The sequence below is a fragment of the Lethenteron reissneri genome, chromosome 51, assembly GCF_015708825.2.
Source record: "Lethenteron reissneri isolate LAM-NWPU_2019-01 chromosome 51, ASM1570882v1, whole genome shotgun sequence".
In the NCBI taxonomy this organism is placed as follows: Eukaryota; Metazoa; Chordata; class Hyperoartia; order Petromyzontiformes; family Petromyzontidae; genus Lethenteron; species Lethenteron reissneri.
This window is the reverse complement of record NC_083829.1, coordinates 1,180,107-1,198,220: the sequence shown is the minus strand read 5'-3', so window position 1 is coordinate 1,198,220 and position 18,114 is coordinate 1,180,107. Positions and strand designations below refer to the sequence as shown.

At 49.4% G+C, this 18,114-nt stretch overlaps 1 protein-coding gene across 1 annotated transcript in view; it reads left to right on the top strand.

Moving 5' to 3' along the window:
* Positions 1-1,494: 1,494 nt before the first annotated feature.
* The window catches only part of LOC133355589 (rho guanine nucleotide exchange factor 3-like), a 43,314-nt gene continuing 26,694 nt past the window's right edge, over positions 1,495-18,114 (top strand). The window contains exons 1-2 of the mRNA XM_061572936.1: positions 1,495-1,863; positions 15,659-15,766. Of these exons, the coding sequence (XP_061428920.1) occupies positions 1,753-1,863; positions 15,659-15,766 (219 nt within the window). The 5' untranslated portion in view covers positions 1,495-1,752. The remainder of the gene's footprint in view (positions 1,864-15,658; positions 15,767-18,114) is intronic.

Below are 18,114 nucleotides of genomic sequence, written 5' to 3'. Positions count from 1 at the left end.
ACAGCCAATGGTAACAAATTGTGAGAAGAGCTGGTACAGCAAGTACACATCTAATTCCAAGTTAGATGAAAAAACAGATAATGAAATTGAATCTAACAATGAAAAACATAAAAGGTAAAAAAAACTCGATTATTTGAACATGAAATATTTGATTAATTCAATTACATTTCAGTTCAAGTGTTTAAACAGCAGGGACTAAATGAAAGGACATAATACTATCCCTTATTTTTTTTTTACTATTCAGAATAAATCAATGTCTTTGAAAGATGAATACAAACAAATTAAATACGTTTTCTGACTGGCGAATTAGTCCTAATCCATATGGCCTTTAACAATACAATGTATCTTTAAAACACGCAGCCTTTCGAGACCAATATTATCCGTAATACAGGTTTTTTTTTTAGATCGCGTAAATATATAAATGTGTCATTAAACCCGCCGCCACCCGACACAGCCAATTAGCAACGAATTGGCCACGTTCTGTTTACGTGGCAAACATTACTAGTTGGCTTTTTATATATTTAGGCGATCTAAAAAAAGAATACCTGTCTTCTTGGTTCTGACTCTGACTCAGACTCTGTCTTCTCGACAGACCTGTTCTCCACCTGAGGACGGCTGCTTGCGTTGTGGCCGAAACGTCGTGAGAATTATTTTATTATGTTTTATTTTTATCAATTTATTATTTCCATTCTACGTAACTTTACCGAAAGAACCAAGAAGATAAATCCCTGCAGTCACGAAAGCTTTAAATCGAAAAATACCTGTATTATGACTACAAGGTATCATCATATGTTTTATGGTAACATATCATTATGATAATATGTGATTGTATTTAGTAAGACAATGTTATTAAACTACACTATTCAATGAACAAATGTCATTAGCTGTGCTGGGTGGAGTGTTACAATGCAGGATTGTGAGAGATGGCGATGGTTTGGGTAGGCCTTCATCCAGCAGAGGATATATCATGGCTGCTGATGATGATGCTGCTGCTGCTGATGATGATGCTGCTGCTGATGATGATGATGCTGCTGCTGATGATGATGATGCTGAAATCCAATAACATTTGGCTCTACAATTGCGTTCTTCTACAACTCAGCAAGGTCTCATAACTAGAGTTGGCACCCGTCCCGATTTTCCCAGAATCGTTTCGTACGTGTTTCTTTCGGAAGAAGCTGTCTATAAGAATGTCTATCTTCAGCAACGTAAAAAAAGTTCCAGTTTTGTTTTTATCATTCCGTTGTATAACAAACAATGTAAAGGCGACGATGCCTTTACAATGGCGGTAGTGCTGTCCTCTTGAGATACGGTATTCCTCGTTCACCCTAATCACAATACGCTTCGGTTTATTTCGTACCGCGGAGGTGGCAACCCCATAAACTCGAGACCGCTTCACGCATTCATTGGCTGCCGGCTTTGTGAGCGAGCCTGTGGGGCCACTCCCCACGCCGTATAAAGTGGAAGCTCCTGCGGCAGAAATAGCAGTGTCACCCGGCCCCTCGCTGGGGAGAGAAGTCAGCGGCAAGGAGCACTCACTCACTGACACCAGCGAGCCAGCCAGCCGGCCGGTCATTTAATCAGTCCGTCAAGTCAATGCTCTTCACTCTGGAAGTGTACACTTACAGCCGAGTGTCGCCTGGCTCAAAAAGATGCACGCGCGTGTAAATGTGTTACGTAAATAAAAGCCACTGTTAAAAAAAACTACTACCGGCGATGCCAAATGAGTGAGTGGGGAGTTTTGGACAGTACCCTATGACAGACATGGTGGCACAGGATTACCACTTGGAGTTCATCTCTCCGGAGAAGAGCCACGGCCAGCCACAGAAGAAGAGCCTCATGGCGCTGCCTGCGAATGAACCGGAGGTGAGTGGAGTTGGGCTTGTCGAGGTCTGCGCGCGCGTTCACACGAATCGTCTCTGTCCATCTCAATCGCACTTTCACGGGAGAGAGAGGTCGCTATAGAAAAATGTAGAAGGGGCAGGTGCAGCCATAAAAAAGAGAAACCCTCTTGGTAGTGAAGTGTCCTTTCAGAACACTGACAGATTAACGAATGACCAACCCTGTGTTTTTAGAAACGGGCCCGTGGAAGCGGATATATGTGTGTATGTACGCACGGTTACTATGTGTGTAGTATGTTGAACTTCTTTCGCACCGTACGTAGCCAACCGTGCTAATTAGAGGTGCCAGGGTAAGGACAACAAACTAAAACAAGCAGTCCTAAAAAAATTCGTTTTCAATTTAAGGATGTCACAGAGCTACTTCCGAGATGAGTGTTGATGATGAATGCTGTGCTATTCATATCACATGTGTATATTTGGTTCTGCGTATACAGTAACACGGCTGTCACCCCCTCCCCCTCTTCCAACATGGATTAATTAATTTAATCATTCATAACCGCACTCTGCTATGAACCCGGCCACTCAAGTTAAATTCCTGACCACGGCTAACATCGGTGGCGAGTGGTATCTGAACCGATCCTGAGCCTCACCTCCAATTGACACTGAGCGGGCGTGGGGAAGTATGGTCAAACAACCGCCACGAACCCGCATCACATTAGAGGGGGGGGGGGCTCATCCAGCAGTGTATTCAGAACGGACTGCCGTGAGTCATTAACCGTATTGCAGTCGTATTGAAGTGGCCAAGTAGGGTGCGTACAGCGCTGAATGTTCTGTGATGAGGTGGCACGGCGGTGCGAGAAGCGTTGCGAGTGTGTATTTTGTTGAACCAGGTGAGAACTTAGAAGGGAGCAGGGTAGAGTCTTCATTGGCAGTGTGACCGTGGGGGTGCTTTGCGTGAGCAAGTGGGTGCCTATCTGAAATGAGGTAATGAGCTTCCTGGGACAGAGCTGTGAGTGGACGTGTTATCCACAGGAAGTTGTCGTCAGCCTTATCCCACAGATTACCAACTCCCTCCTTGAATGGCGAGATGTTAACTACCTCGCCTAGTATGCAGGAGGTCGTGGGATCGGTCCCGACCCTGACGCCTGCTGTATATTTGGAGCTTGCGTGTTCTCCCCGTGGTCGTGTGGATTTTTCTCCGGGTCCTCTGGGGTTTCCCTCCACATTTAGAAACGCGCGTTGAGAGTATTTTACTGCTTTAAATGTCAACTTGATTAGCCGCTTAGTTGAGCTATCAATTTGTGGCCAGGTCGCTCCTGAAAAAGAGCTATATAGCTCAGTTGGGCCTTACCTGGTAAAAAAAAAATATTAGTTAATCCGCAACTGTCTACTGTTTGCACAAGATATAATTAATTGTTTGCAACCGTCGTATATTTTATCTGTGATATGTTTAAAGTTTCGTTTCAAAAGGTAATAATGCAGTTGTCGTCTGATGCTCGGCTCTGTTTAGCGAGTGTCACTGTCGGTTGAAGACATTGACAACGTGGACCGATATCTCTTCAGGGCATGCTCTCGCGACGAGCTCGTTGGAGAGTGAAGTTTCACGAGTTTCCTTGGGTGGACATTAGTGTGCCAGTGAGGGTGGCGATGGTTGTGATGTGGAGAGAATCCGCCATCGATTCATCATTTGCGGGGTGGGGTCATTTTCCATTTTGGCAAATGTTGGACCCTGTCGCCGGCGCACGGAGGGACCTCACTCTCGTGAACGACGTCAGGGGGGGTCTTTAACGTCCACTGTGCGTTAAGCAGACGGTGTGTTGTTATTAATAATACACCGCGGTATTAATCGGGGCGGCCGCTGGATTCGAACCGTGACCCTCCGCGACAACGAGCGGGTGAACGCGCGTCCCGTGTCTCCCGGATGTGATTTTTTTCGGGAATCGAATTTTTTTCCTGCCTGAAGAAGCTCTCGGCACGTGGAAGCAAAACGTCGGACGTCGTGGTAAATAAACCCGAACACACATTGGAGAGCCAGCTTGCCTCGTGGTGGGAGAGCAGATTATGGTTACCAGCAATGCCATTGAACGTTCTGTACAGCGCAGTCTTGAGTCTCTGTCAAATAGTCATGAAGGCATGGGTGCTCACCTGTTTACAGCCATACAGAGACAGTGGTGGAAATTCCACATTCCTATGGTGGAGGATAGTCCGCTGTTGACTTCCCACACAAAGTGGTAGCTACGTTATCAGCCCTTGAGAAACGATGGGCTGAGTCAACCGGTAGCCAGAATTGGAGCGTGCAACCTTTCCACAACGCACCAGGGGCCGTAACGATTCTCCCGCCCCCAGCCCCCCCCCCCTCCCCCACACGATTCAACCAATAGCCCCGATTCAGGGTTGTGACGTGCTTCAAGAATTATTTTAAACATTTGATCCACTCGAAGGGTTTTTCAGAAGAAGTTTTGTCGAAACTCGATTGCACCGTCATTCTCGGACGGAGAATTGTGATATTTCCAAATGGATTCTTTGGTTACGTGGCATTATAAAATCAATGAGTGCACCGCGATGCTGGCTGACATCGTGCCAGCAATAACGTTTGGGCATGGAATATAACCCAATGTTTTTTTCCCTTTCACACGTGTGTTTCACACAGTGGTGTGAACGTAGCACCCTTAGGTGTGGCCGGCGGCGGGATTACACACACGAGCCAATTAGAGACAGCATATACGAATCGAAAAACAACACATCTTGTACAGGAGACTCAACGACACGCATTGCGAGCGCGACACTCGACAATATCTACGCATTTACAGGTGCGTCGTCAAATAAACATAAATACAAATACCGAGGGAGGGGAGGTGGCACGGTGGGTAGCATGCTGCGCTACAAACCCGACAGTATCATTGGCGTGTCATATCTGAACTTAGTTTTACCACCACTCCCCAGACTTCACGAACCGGCACTGACCGGCGCGGTGAAGTATGGTAAAAACAATCCCCGTGACCGACACGGCATTGGGGAGGCCCCTCGTCCAGCATTCTATTGGCAAGAGGACTGTACATTATCTTTGTTGCTATACACGCACAAACAGGAGCCATACAAATTTGTGTTAAAGGTCTCCGGAGTAAAATCTGCAGACCAATTTGCTGCTCGTGTAAATGCCAAGTTTTTTCTCCCCGAACTCAATACAATTGCCTCTGTATACGGCCAGCGTGTGTGGGTGTGCTGGGGAGTTTGGAGGACATCGGAGCATTCACACGCACAAGATAAGTACAAGACCCCCCCCCCCCACCACATGTAGCCTGAACAGACTGTTGGGGCACGTGGGGTGGGTGGTAAGCACCACGTCCGGTCGCCTTTGTCTCCCGAGTGGCGACGTTTACACACCGCACCTGGTACTCATTTGAGGCCGAGTCGACCTAGAGAAGGCCCAGGACCGGTTCAGATAATCGTCACTGGAGTTGGCCGTGAGCGGGAATCGAACTCGGGTCCGTCGGGTTCGTAGCACAGCGCGCTCACTACTGCCCCACTGCCCCACTGCCCCCCCCACACAAAAATAAAGATCGCCCAGTATAACCTTTACCAGACTATTGGGACAAGTGTTGTTAGCGAGCACCTGTGAACGCCGGCACGGCACGCGCATCTCTTCACACACACGCACGCACGTGTTGTTCATTCTGCTCCCGCAGAAGATGAGACGGAATGAGAGGTTCCTCTTCTGCGTTGGGCTTCCCCGCTGCTTCACCAACAGCCACTCCACAAGCTGCCCCTGCCCGCGCACCGTCCACTCGAGGGGGGCGGGGGGCATTGCTTTACCTCCCAAACATCGCTAGCGTTTCACCACTGCGGAGTGGTTTTTTTCCTTCGCGTGGCCATCGACTCCTGCGAAGCGCTCCTCCCGCCTGCGTTTTTCGCGTCGTTCGACGTTTTTCGCGTCGTTCGACGTTTTTGTCCGACGTTTCGCTACCACGGGGAACAAAACGACGCCGCCGGGCATCGTGCCGAACGACACGAGCGGTGCGATCCGGAGCCGCATGGTCCGTGGGCCAGGGCAGAAATCGCCGATGTATTGACACGGCTCGTAATGGTGAATTGCTCGACAGCCGCTCTCGTCCCGGGTGGTTATCGCATGCTTCACTGCTGCTGTTGTTGTTATCCACGTGAATACATTTGAGGGATGCCACTCAAGGTGCTGCTGACAAGTGAGATGTCTGGTCTGCGCTCGTGGACTACCACCGGTTACATTCTTGTAGCGACCGCTTGCCACTTAAATAGAGAATTGCGGCGACGTACTTTAGTTTTATTTTTTTATGACCAGGTGAGAGTTTATTGAGATTAAAAGTGGGGTGTTTTTTGTTGTTGCAAGGGAGAACCTCTCTTGGTAACAATACAAGAGACCGAGATCGTAAATAAACGTGAGAGACGGTGATGGCTTGGGAAAATCATCTAACAGTGGATTGATCATGGCTGACGATGACGACGATGATCATAAAAAAGACAAAAAATATGGTGAAGAATAAACGAGGCGTGAGGCAACGATGAAGAAAATCATTTCGAGCGATGAACACGGTTTTATCAATAGACGGCCCACTGGGGATGCAACACGTCTGTTGGAAAACACGTCCAGTGGAGAAAAGAAAAAAAAACCGAGAGAAAATCTGCTGCGGGAGCTGCACACAGTGCCAGGTCGCAAGAGAACAAGTCAAGAAACCTCAATATGGCGAAACAACTTTGGGAGCACTCCCAGTGAACAACCATTTCCAAATCGTTTTTTTCTTCCATAAATACCCCTCCATGGTTGGTTGCCTTCTTGTGTAACAGAGAGAGAAGCCAACTGATATGTATCGAAATGTCGCGCTGGACTGCGTGTGTGTAACAATGTAGCGGAGTTAAACAAATTGACGGACCGACCATACTTGCCGAGCCCGCGCTGACTGATCAGAGTGGTGAAGTATGGTCAAATAATCCACGTGACCGACACGGGCGTGTGCGAAGGCCCTCGTACATTGACAAAGGGCTGTAGCACTAAAGCGCTCGAAGTCACAGGTCTATTGTAAACCATTTAGACATACAAGAGAACTACTTTCGTTTGTGAGCCTATCAGCCAGGAAACAGTTGTGGCTCTCGCAAGCATCATCATTCATGAACTATTGTCTAAATTAATTATTGTGTATTTTTAAACGGCATAATTTTACAATCGTCCCTATATTTGATCCCAAACAATGTAGATCACGTGCAACGCGGTGTATCTGTTTTACTGCTTTATTTATGAAACGTGCCCTCCGCTTCCAGTTCGCGACAAACCCCATCATCGCCCGTCGCCATTTGCGGCGACAATTCTCGGAAACACTTCTGCGTCGAGCTTTGCTCGTCCAAAAGCGTAGAACTGGCGAAGGCAGGGCGACACGAGGCAAACCAAAGGCGCGCTACGTACGTTGGCCTCGCTATCTCAATCTCGGGATGCATCATGCGGAACGCCGCAGCCGCCGGTGGCGTGGGCGGTAGACGGAAAAATGGTAGCCGGTGGAATCCGTGTGTTTTCGTACCCGTGGGTACATCGCGCGCGGTTGTGTGTTGGCGAAGGCGCGCGTGCATGTGTGTGCTCCGTGTCTTGTGACGAGGCCGAGCGGCAGCGCGTTTGCTGCAGAGGTTTGCGGTTCAGAGGCATTGGCCGCCCATGGTGTCACGGTGGCCAGGAGAAGTTAACTCCCTCGCCTGGTGTGCAGGAGGTCGTGGGATCGATCCCGACCCTCACGCCTGTATATTGGGTAGTTTGCTTTTTTCTCTCCCGAGTGGTCGCGTGTATCTTTACCTTGAACTTCAAAAAAAATTTCCTCCACATTTAGAAACAAGCAGTATTTGACTGCTATACATTTTAGCATGATAAGCCACTTCTTTGAGCTATCATTTGTCGCCAGGTCGCTTCTAAAAAAAGAGCCATATAGCTCAGTGGGCCTTACCTGATAAAATACAAAAAAATAGTTTTAGTCATAGTAAAAAAATAGTTTTAGTCATAGTTCTGAGGTGACGGCAGGTTTGGTGAGGTGGTAGCGCTCGCACCGCGGAAAACTTCGGGTGCCCTTTCCGTGCGGAGTTTGCTCTGTGGTCTCCCTCTGTTCTGTTCTGTTCGGCACTGGTGGCCTCCAGAGTTCCCCGGTTGCCCTCCTGGTCGCTAAACACGCACAACAATGTGCGGCTTGCAAAGGTAACCGGATAATGGCAAACTTCCCAGGACACAACTTCGCGTTGCAAAGTGTCACAGTATCCATGCATGTGCGCGGTCTTTCTGCCTTGTTATTGTTTCACTTGAGGAGGGGTTGAGGGGCACTCTGTCATTTGTGTCAAACACCCGATGGGCACCTATTTTTAATTAGCTTCAAAAGTTCAGCGGGGCAGTTAGGGATAATGTATTGCCTTAATTAAAACACTTCCTTTGTTTTTTGTTTATTTGCTTTTCCCGCTCACCCCCCCCTCCCCCTTTCTGCTGAGCTGTTTTGTTTGTTTGCTTGTTTATTTGTTCAACGCGTGAATTACTTTTTTTTTTATTCTGGGTGGGCCCCGGGGATTGCTTTGGGGGGACGAGCTCCGTTGCCGCCCGACAGACGAGGACGAGGCTCGTGCGGGGCCAGGTGATCGCGTTCGCTCTGCCCGCCCGTCTAATCCCTGTGGGGGGCGGGGGGGGCGGGGGCATCGCTTCGTCTCACTGCCTGCGATGGCCCAGCAACAGCTGCGCGGTTGTTTAGGCTTTCAAAGGTGGGGTGATGGCATCGACAAAGATCCCCCGTGTAGCCTGTAGCTGACTGTTGGGGCAAGTGCTGTGAGCGAGCAGCACCTATGAAGGCCGGCAGGCACACGAGGGGTTGGGTGGGCCAACACCACGTCCGGCCGCCTTTGTCTCCCCCAGTGGTGACGTTTGCACGCCGAATCGAACTCAGGTCGCCGGGTTCGTAGCGCAGCGTGCTAACCGCTCCACCACCGCTGCGGGTGATGACGGGCACACGCACCGCGCAGAAAGTACACGGGTGGCAGGGCGGTGGCGACGGCGGCAGTGGTGACGCTTGCGCCTCGCAGCAGGAGGAGGAAGGGCCTGGGTTCAACTCGTGACTCCGGGTGCCCTTTGTATGTCATGCCACTGTTCTGGTATTGGCAAAACAATCCAAACGTTTAAAAATTACCCCGGAAAATGAACTCATTTGGGATTGCACTGGGCAGGTGATTAATTGCAGGACGCTCCGGAACGATTGTCTTGAGACTAATCGACGCTTTCCTGGGCGAACAAGTGTAATAATCAACAAACGAATTACACACGCGTGCACAAACGCATGCACAAACGAATGCACACGCATGCACACGTGAAAACACATGCAACATTGAGATGCATTACACATGCATCCAGCTTTACCCGACTCTTAGGGAAAGTGCTGTTAGCGAGCACCTATTAAGGCCGCATGGCACACGAGGGGTTAGGTGCCGAGCACCACGCCCGACCGCCTTTATCTCTCTAGTGGCGATGTTTACACCGCACCAGGTACACATGTGAGGCTGAGTCGACCTAAGGGAGGCCCAGAACCGGTGTCAGATAATCGTCATTGGTGTTGGCCGTGAGTGGGAATCGAACTTAGGCCACTGGGTTCATAGCTCAGCGCGCTAACCGCGACACCACCTCTCGCCACCACACACGCACACACACGCACACACACTCTCGTCGTACACAATCAATGTATCAAAGCGAATGGTCTTTGCGAGCACCCAATAGTCTGGCAGGAACACGCATAGGGGAAGAGTGTGGCTAAACAACATGCAACCCGGCTGCCTTTGTCTCCCTAGTATTGACATTCACTTCACTATTGTAGCAGCTGCGAATTCTAGCCTGAGTTGACCGAGGAGATGTGCAGGCCCATTTGTGTTATGCGTCACGGCCAGGAGTTGAACCGGGGTAATATCTCAACAACCACTGTGTCGCAACCCTCCACATACACCAACACTGGTATTTATTTATCTATCAATAAAGGCCGCTCAGTGACACAGATCTTCTTTCCATAATAAAGCGGGTTTTTTTTTTAAGATAAATATAAATGTGTTTGTGAAACGCGCCACCACCCGACACAGCCAATTAATAAGGTTTGTCACGTAAGCAGAACGTGTCAACTGGTTACTAGTGCAGCACACACCGCTTGTGCGCGTTGGGGAGTAAAGCCACAACTTTTACAATTCGAGCACCGCGACGTTCCACCAGTAGTTACAACCAGCCGCATCAGGCGACAGCCAGAATTGTGGAGAAATCCTCCTGCTGTTTCGGTCTTAAATAAGATGACGATATACTTTTTTCTTGTTATTGACAAATGCACTGATATGCTTGCCTTTTGACACAGATTCGAGCCAGAAGAAAAATGCGTCCAAAAATCTTGAGACAATTTTCCACTTTGTTTCGTTTTGGCGGCAAAGAAGCCCCAATGGGTTTTCCACAAATCGCAAAATGGTGGAGCAAAGTTCCCGGAACATCGCCCGTAGTTGCACGGGATTAGATTTAAAACGGGTGACCCTTGACCCCGTGTGAAGTTCCGCCGACCTTGTCTGTAGCTCGGGGATCAGCGGGGCCCATTTCCTGTGCGAGGTGTTGTTGGCAGCTGGTCGCCTATAAATACTCGAAGCCTCTCGTTGCGTGTGCGATATAGCGAGATAAACAGCCCATTGCCGTGCGTCCTCACCGAAGGGGGCTGTGCGTGGCGCGTCTGGTCACGGTGGCGTGACTCTGGCGGCAGGTGCAACTCAGCCGACGCGGTGTTACAGCAGTCCCCTTCTGCTCGCACTCGCCAAAACTCGCCGGCGTGCGAAACGAGGAGCGTTCGTTTTTCGCACGGCCCCACGGAGTGGCACTTAGCTGCGAGCATGCGATGTGACGATTGCTCGCGAAGCGCTCGCACAAACGCTCTGCAGCGGCGAGCCCTGGTTGTGCCTCAAAGGGCCATTAAATCTCCCGGTGCATTGAGGCAACGTTCACAACTGCGCTGAGGCAGAAGCCAGTTAAACTGAGAATTCAAGAGAACAGGAGAGGCTCATTTGCAAGAGTTATCTGGGGCATTAGTCCGACAGTAGGGGCAACAATCGTGTAAAATTAATTGAGTGACTTGGAGGTGACTTTCAAATTTGACAAATTTAGACCCTGATGTCGACACACAACGACCTGCTCTTGTGAACGATGCCACGGGATCTTGAATGACCACTGCGAAACTGACGGCGCGTATTTGTACGGTGAATACACCTGCAGTATCAGTCGGGGGATCCGCTGGATTCGAATCGCAAAACCTCTGCAACGAGCGGAGGCGAAGCCACGTCGCGCCAGTGGTGTGGCCCTCGAGTGTGAAGGCGATGCAACTGCAACAAGGGCCCGTGGGCCGCAGGGGCCTAGGCGCTGAATTGCAAAATAATTATGAAAGTGGACAGGGCGCGGGGGGCATTTCATTCCTTGCACCCAGGTGCATGCCAAGCACCCTGGGCCAACTGGCAGAGGAGTTGAGCTGTTTCAGTCTGTGGGCTTCAGAGCCTGCAAAGTGCGTTTTGTTCACCCAGTCGGCGAAGACATTGGCTAAAGTTTGCCGACAAGAAAACCGCTCGGGAGTCGGTCAATTCGTGTGAAGAATTGAAAAAGTGAGGAGTAATTAAGAGTGCAGGTAGCCGGAGTGAGTGCAGTGCGATACACAGGTGGGGCAAGCCAGGACACGTGACCGTGAAACTCGTACACGTCGCCGTAATTCTTGAGTTGCGAATGGTGGCAAGGTTTAAATTAGAAGCAGATCAATCTTGATGGGATCTTGTGATGCCAATTTATTTTCTCCCGCCTGGACTCCCCCCCCCCCCCCTGAAGTCTTCTTGTCAAACACATTTTCCATGATTTTTTGTATTTTAGTTTGGAGTGAAACATATTTTTGGCTGGTACGTTCTGTTCTTTTGTTGTTTTTTACATCTGTCTGTTTACCCATCGAAAAAGTTGAAAGTTGATTCTAGATAGCATCACATTTAAAAAAGAAATGTTCAACCGTTAGCATTTTGCCATGCATGTGCATGATTTGTGGCCTACGGGACTGCTTTTAAACTTAATTTTAGGGAAATGGTTATTATTTTTGTTCGACTATGAAGTGTAATAATCTAGAATCGGATGTAACAGCGGTGGCTTATTGCTTACCATGCTTCGCTGCGAATCCAGCGACCCGAATTCCAATTTCACGGCCACGGCGAACATCAGTGCCGAGTGATAACACTTTACCCCACCATACACGACCTTACAATGAACTGTGCCGTGCCCCTTTATACTCTACAGGTATCCCTCAATTTACTAAAGGGATGCGTTCTTTAAAAAAAAATCTAAATTCCCCACCTGTCCTCAGGCCACGGGCACGCTTTGCTGTGTCGCTGAACGTATATATCCTGAACCCCTTTCCCACCGTATGTAGCTGACCGTGCCAAGCGTGCTTCGTGGGTGAGCTGAAGCGAAATTGATTGGGCCCTTAATTTGAAATCACAAACAAACACAAACCTTTATTTAATTCCGTGTTGCGTGCGCGAGTTTTCGAGAAATGCAAACGTCATGGGGCACGGGAGAGCCCTCGTCACTGTCTGTGGCACCGACCTGTGGCGGGTCTACATTCCACATTTCTATGGCAGGAGCAGGTCTATCTGAAGCAGAACATCTGCTGTGCTCCACCACGTGGTGCAGTCTCACCAGTGTAGGGCTGGTTTTACTCGGACCAAGATGATGATGGTGGTGGTGATGATGATTGCGATGACTAGAATACTGCTGATTGCTGATCATTGCACTGATCTTTGATGATGATGATGATAATGTTGATCATTAAGGTTGTGAAGATCATGCTGATAATGCTGCTGATTATGATTGACTTTAGATGATGTTGTATGTATGTTGAACTTCTTTCGCACCGTACGTAGCCAACCCTGATGCTGATGTTCATGGCGGTTATGAGACTCGTGATCAATGTGTATGATGATCCTGTTTCCGGTGATGAAGATGCTCTTCCTGACTATGATGATGCTACTTCATCTGATTGCGATGCCAAAGTTGCTGATGATGATTCTGCTGATTGTGATTATGTTGTTGCTGCTGCTGACGATGATGATGATTAAGTATGAGGATAATGTTGATGGCATCAACTCAGGCTGGGCATGCAACACGTTGTCTCACAACTATGAGCCGTGTTGCGTTGCCAACCGAGTTTTTACCCCAGCCGCAAACCGCATAACTGAATAAACGCGTCACCTTGTGTACACACATTCTTTTTTTCATGTTACTTCACAGCAACTCATTTAAGTTGGAACAAAATGTATAGTGGGACATCATGTCCCAGACTTGAGCATCCATAAACAAGTAATTGCAATGCCTTCTCCCTTGGACTTTTAAAGTAACCACTTCCATGGTAATTGCATTTAGGCAACAAATCAGACATGTCATTGGCTTATCAGGGTCGGTTGTTTACTGGTGGTGTAAACAAAGCATGAGGAGGATGCGGCAGTGGGCGGAGGAGGCTATTTTGAGTGAAGTGATGATGACCCCTGTTCTGGATTCGTGTTGTGACCAGCAGCTCTAAAATAGTGTTTGCGACTCCAGACATTTTGGACGAGAAAATAGAAACAACAACAACAACAACGATATATTTTTTATATTTTTTAAACAGGAATGTTGTTCACCATGTGAATTCGGTGTCTGCGGTGGTAAGCGCGCCGCACTACGAACCCAGCGACCCGCGTTCGACTCCCACTCACAGCCAACATCGGTGACGAATATCTGAGCCGCTCCTAGGCCTCCCCCTAGGTTGACTCAGCCTTGAAAAATGAGTACCAGAACTGGGGAGAAGAAGGTGACCGGGCGTGGTCCCTGGCCACCCACCCCCTCATTGTGCAGTGTCAGACTTCATATCGGCCGCTCGTTACGAGCACTTTCCCCAAGAGTCTGTTAAAGGCTATATTGAGGATCTTTGTTTTGTGTGAGGAGGAGGAAGGGGGGAGAGTGGGCAGTGCCTCACATTGTATTCCTTTGCCCCAGGGCCCATGCCAACCGCGCTCAGCTGCTCTGAGATCTCGGCGGGATTTGGCCAACGTTCACGTGTGACGGTTACAGTGATGTCGTCGTTTCATTGAGGAGGAGGAGGGCTTTCACCGAGTCTTCTTCATCTGGATATATCCCGCATCGGAATATCGGGCCCAATTGTCTAATTGTTTTTGTTTAGGGACGTCGTTCACGTGTGATGTCGCCGCCGCTTACGAACAACGGACCAGTGTCTTTAATTCCACCCCCCCCCCCCTTCTCTGTCCACTCAGCAATGTAATTGGGTCATGGAGGACCTCGCTTGCCAGTATATAAATATATATAACAATAGCTTTTACCCTTTCTGGCAACAAAACAGGAGGTGTTACGATGTTAAAACAACCAAACAGAAACCTTTTCCCAAGGAATCATGTCCGCATTAACCGCACGTACTCGTGGTGAGTATGCAAACAAATCCGTTTAAAAGGCAATGCCACATATACTACCAGAGCACGTGCTTTTGTTTGCATGTTCGCCACGAGTACATGCGGTTAATGCGGACATGATTCTTTGGGACAAGGTGTCTGTTTGGTGTTTTAACATCGTAACACCTCCTGTTTTGTTGCCAGAAAGGGTAAAACCAATTCTTCTCGTGAAAGTGGGGCTCACCGTAGTTAGTCGACCGGCGGGCATGTCGTGTATGGTGGGGTCACGTGTGTGTAGGCCCTCCCCTTCCAAGATGTCTGCCCATCGTGGAAGAGGAGGCCAAAAGTACGAAGCATGGGTTGCCTTCATCTATGTTACCTTGTTACCGCGTACATTACCTGGAGGGGCTTCGTGGAGCTCCCCGTTAGTGACGAGGCCCTTTTCACCAGCAGTGCCACGAGTGAGCAATTGCAGGCCTGCACATTTTACCTTTTAAGAACATCCGAGGAAACATTTGACCCTAATTTTGGCGCAAGCAAACGCGTGCATAAGTTGTTGAGAAGGATGCTTTCAACGTCTGTACATCCTGATCCCAACGGGACACACGACGATGTACAGATGTCATGCTACACTGGCAGATTGTTTTCCTTAGTGATGCTGTTGTTTATTATGCTGCTTTTGCACAACTGAGTCCCAATCAGCAGGTACAATCGGTACAACTGCTGTGCATTTGCATCTGCATTGTCTTCTGTGTGTGTAGGGGTGGGTATAGAGGGAGCGGTATTGGGGAGTGGCAGTGCTTTGGTTACCGCGCTGAATTACGAACCCAGCAACCCGAGTTCGATTCAGGCTCATGGCCAACACCAGTGATGATTATTTGAACGTTTAGGTCGACTCAGCCTCAAATTAGTACCTGGTGTGGTGTGTGAACATCGCCACTAGGGAGACAAAGGCGGCCGGGCGTGGAATTGGCCACCCACCTCCTCGTGTACCGTGCCGACCTTCATAGCTGCTACTTGCTAATTGCACTTTCCCCAACAGTCTGTCGAGGTTATACGGGAGGATCTTTGTCGAGGTGGAGAGCGGTTACCAAAGTAAATTAGCCCACTGCGCTACGAACTCGGCGACCTAAGTTCGATTCCAGGCCGTGCAGGACATTGCCAGCAAATATCCTCACCAGTCCTGATCCTCCACTTGGCTCATTCAATTCTTAGACAGGTAACTGGAGCAACGTGTCAACATCGGTACTGGGGGCGCTCACTAAGAACACTTTGCCCCAACAGTCTGCGCAGACTACACGGCGGTGGCGGCGGGGGATCTTTATCTTCATGAGTGTGTGTGTGTCCGTGTTTGCCGACAGGAACCCAGGAAAAAGCGCGTTCGACCCTTGTCCCGCGTGGCTTCCCTGGTCAGCCTGATCTCGCCCGTCAAATCCACCTCCATCAAGCGCCTTGGGCAGACCCTGCAGGTAAACCCGTGGTTGATGATGGCCTCTGATCGCCAGCGTTGCTTTATTCATGTCGAGGTTGGTGAGCGAGGAGTGAGCAGGTGGATGGCCTCTGTGATAAGGATCTGAAATGCTGCTGCAGGTGAACGATATAAGCGTGGTAGTGGTGCTACTGTGTGGTCCACGGTTTGAGATGTGTGCTCACATGGAGTTTCATTGACTCGCATGGAATCCAATAGATTCACAGAGACTTGCATCAAAACAAACCCATTGACTTGTGTAGAGAACCAGAGATTCACATATAAACCCACATACATAGACAGCCATAGACTCACATCGAGATCCGCAGACTCGCATAGCACGGTTGGCTACGTGTGGTGCGAAAGAAGTTCAACATACAACGAGACCGACGGGACTTAAATGGTGGGGAATTGATGAGCTGCGTTTATTTATACTTTGTACGTCGAGGTTGGTGAGCGAGCCAGCGGACGGCTTCAGGAGTGGCCCGATGATGAATATCTGAAACTCTGCTGCCAAGGATTAACGGAAGCTGGCACTGGATCCACTTACGTGGCCTCACGGTTTGAGATCCCGGCGGATGTAGAGAGACCCAGGGAGATAAACGAAGGCAGTGGGCAATGGTTGTTACCGCGTGGGCCACGGCGAGAGCCTTGGCGACCGTGTGAGCAGCAGGGCCTGGGAGTCGCTCGCGAACCCCGCTGCCGAATGTGTGCCCACGCCCTTCAAAAAGGTAGCCCTTTCAATGAGCACGCAGGCGGGCAATGCGTGGACGTTGCTCTCTCCCTCTCTCTCCTCTCTCTCCTGAGGTTGTGTGAGGTTAGTGCCGTAGGATTTTGTAGCGAAGCACCCGGCGCATAATGGGCGTCTCGTGCGTGACTCTGGTGCTGGGGGGTACACACCGACGACACGTGGAAAGCTGACGCTGGCGTTTCACTGGATCACACATATGAGTGGGTTTCATTGAGAAAAAAATAACTTGATAGCCCGCATATATAAGAAGGTAATATAAATTAAGGTAACTCATTTTGGCTTAATGTAAACAATTTATAAAAAATATTTTCTATTGTTTTTTCTCCCATAATCTCCCCATAATTAACTTCATAATGCTCTTTTTTTACATCCACTTACATCTGCTTATTTTTGATAAAAGCCGACGCACGCACACACAAAGTCTCATACATACACAGTCTCATATATACACACCCTCATACACACACAGTCTCATACACACACAGACTCATATATACAAAGACAAAGATCCCCCGTATAGCTTTAACAGACTGTAGGGGCAAGTGCTGTTTGCGAGCACCTATGAAGGCCGGAACGATACACGAGGGGGTGGGTGGCCAGCACCACGCCCGACCGCCTTTGTCTCCCCAGTGACGATGTTTACACACCACACCAGGTACTCATTCAGGCTGAGTCGACCGAGGGGAGGCCCAGGACCGGTTCAGATAATCGTCACTGGTGTTGGCCATATTTTTGATAAAAGCCGACGCACGCACACACAAAGTCTCATACATACACAGTCTCATATATACACACACACTCATACACACAGTCTCATACACACACAGTCTCATATATACACACCCTCATACACACACAGTCTCATACACACACAGACTCATGCACACAACAAAGACAAAGATCCCCTATATAGCCTGTAACAGACTGTTGAGGCAAGTGCTGTTAGTGAGCGAGCGCCTCTGAAGATCGGAACGGCACACGAAGGGGTGGGTGGACAGCACCAGACAGTCACACATTTAACACTTTCGCACAGTGTGTGACACATTCACACAGTCGCTCTCTCTCTGACACACACACACAGGCCTCATCACAGTTGGGCTCTGTGTGTCCCACAGCGTCAGGGTTTGTAGGACCCACAGTGCCACGTGGTGCCGAAGATGCCTGTGGAACGCATTGACCCGATCCCCCCCCCCGCCCCCCATGGCTCCCCTCTCTGAGTGCGACACTTTGATCCCTGCAAGCACCACAGGCTGTTGCTTCGAAAGAAACAAAACACACGTCACAACTGGAAAGCAATTGCTAAGCGACAATAATGAACAACTCTACATAAGTATTTCCCACATTGTCGTCGTTGTCATCGTCGGCCATGGTCAATCCACTGCTGGATGAAGGGCGCCACCAAGCCGTCGCTGGCTCTCACGATCCCGCACGCGAGCCAGATTCGTCATCGTTCCGTCTCCTCCGTGGACGCGCTCTCGGACGCGTTCCACTCCTTGGCTGCCCCCCGCCCCTCGTCAACGTTCTTGACCAATGGCCATCACCCCTTCTCGCGATGTTTTCAGCTCGAGCCCCGCGAACTTTCCTAATATCTTTAACCG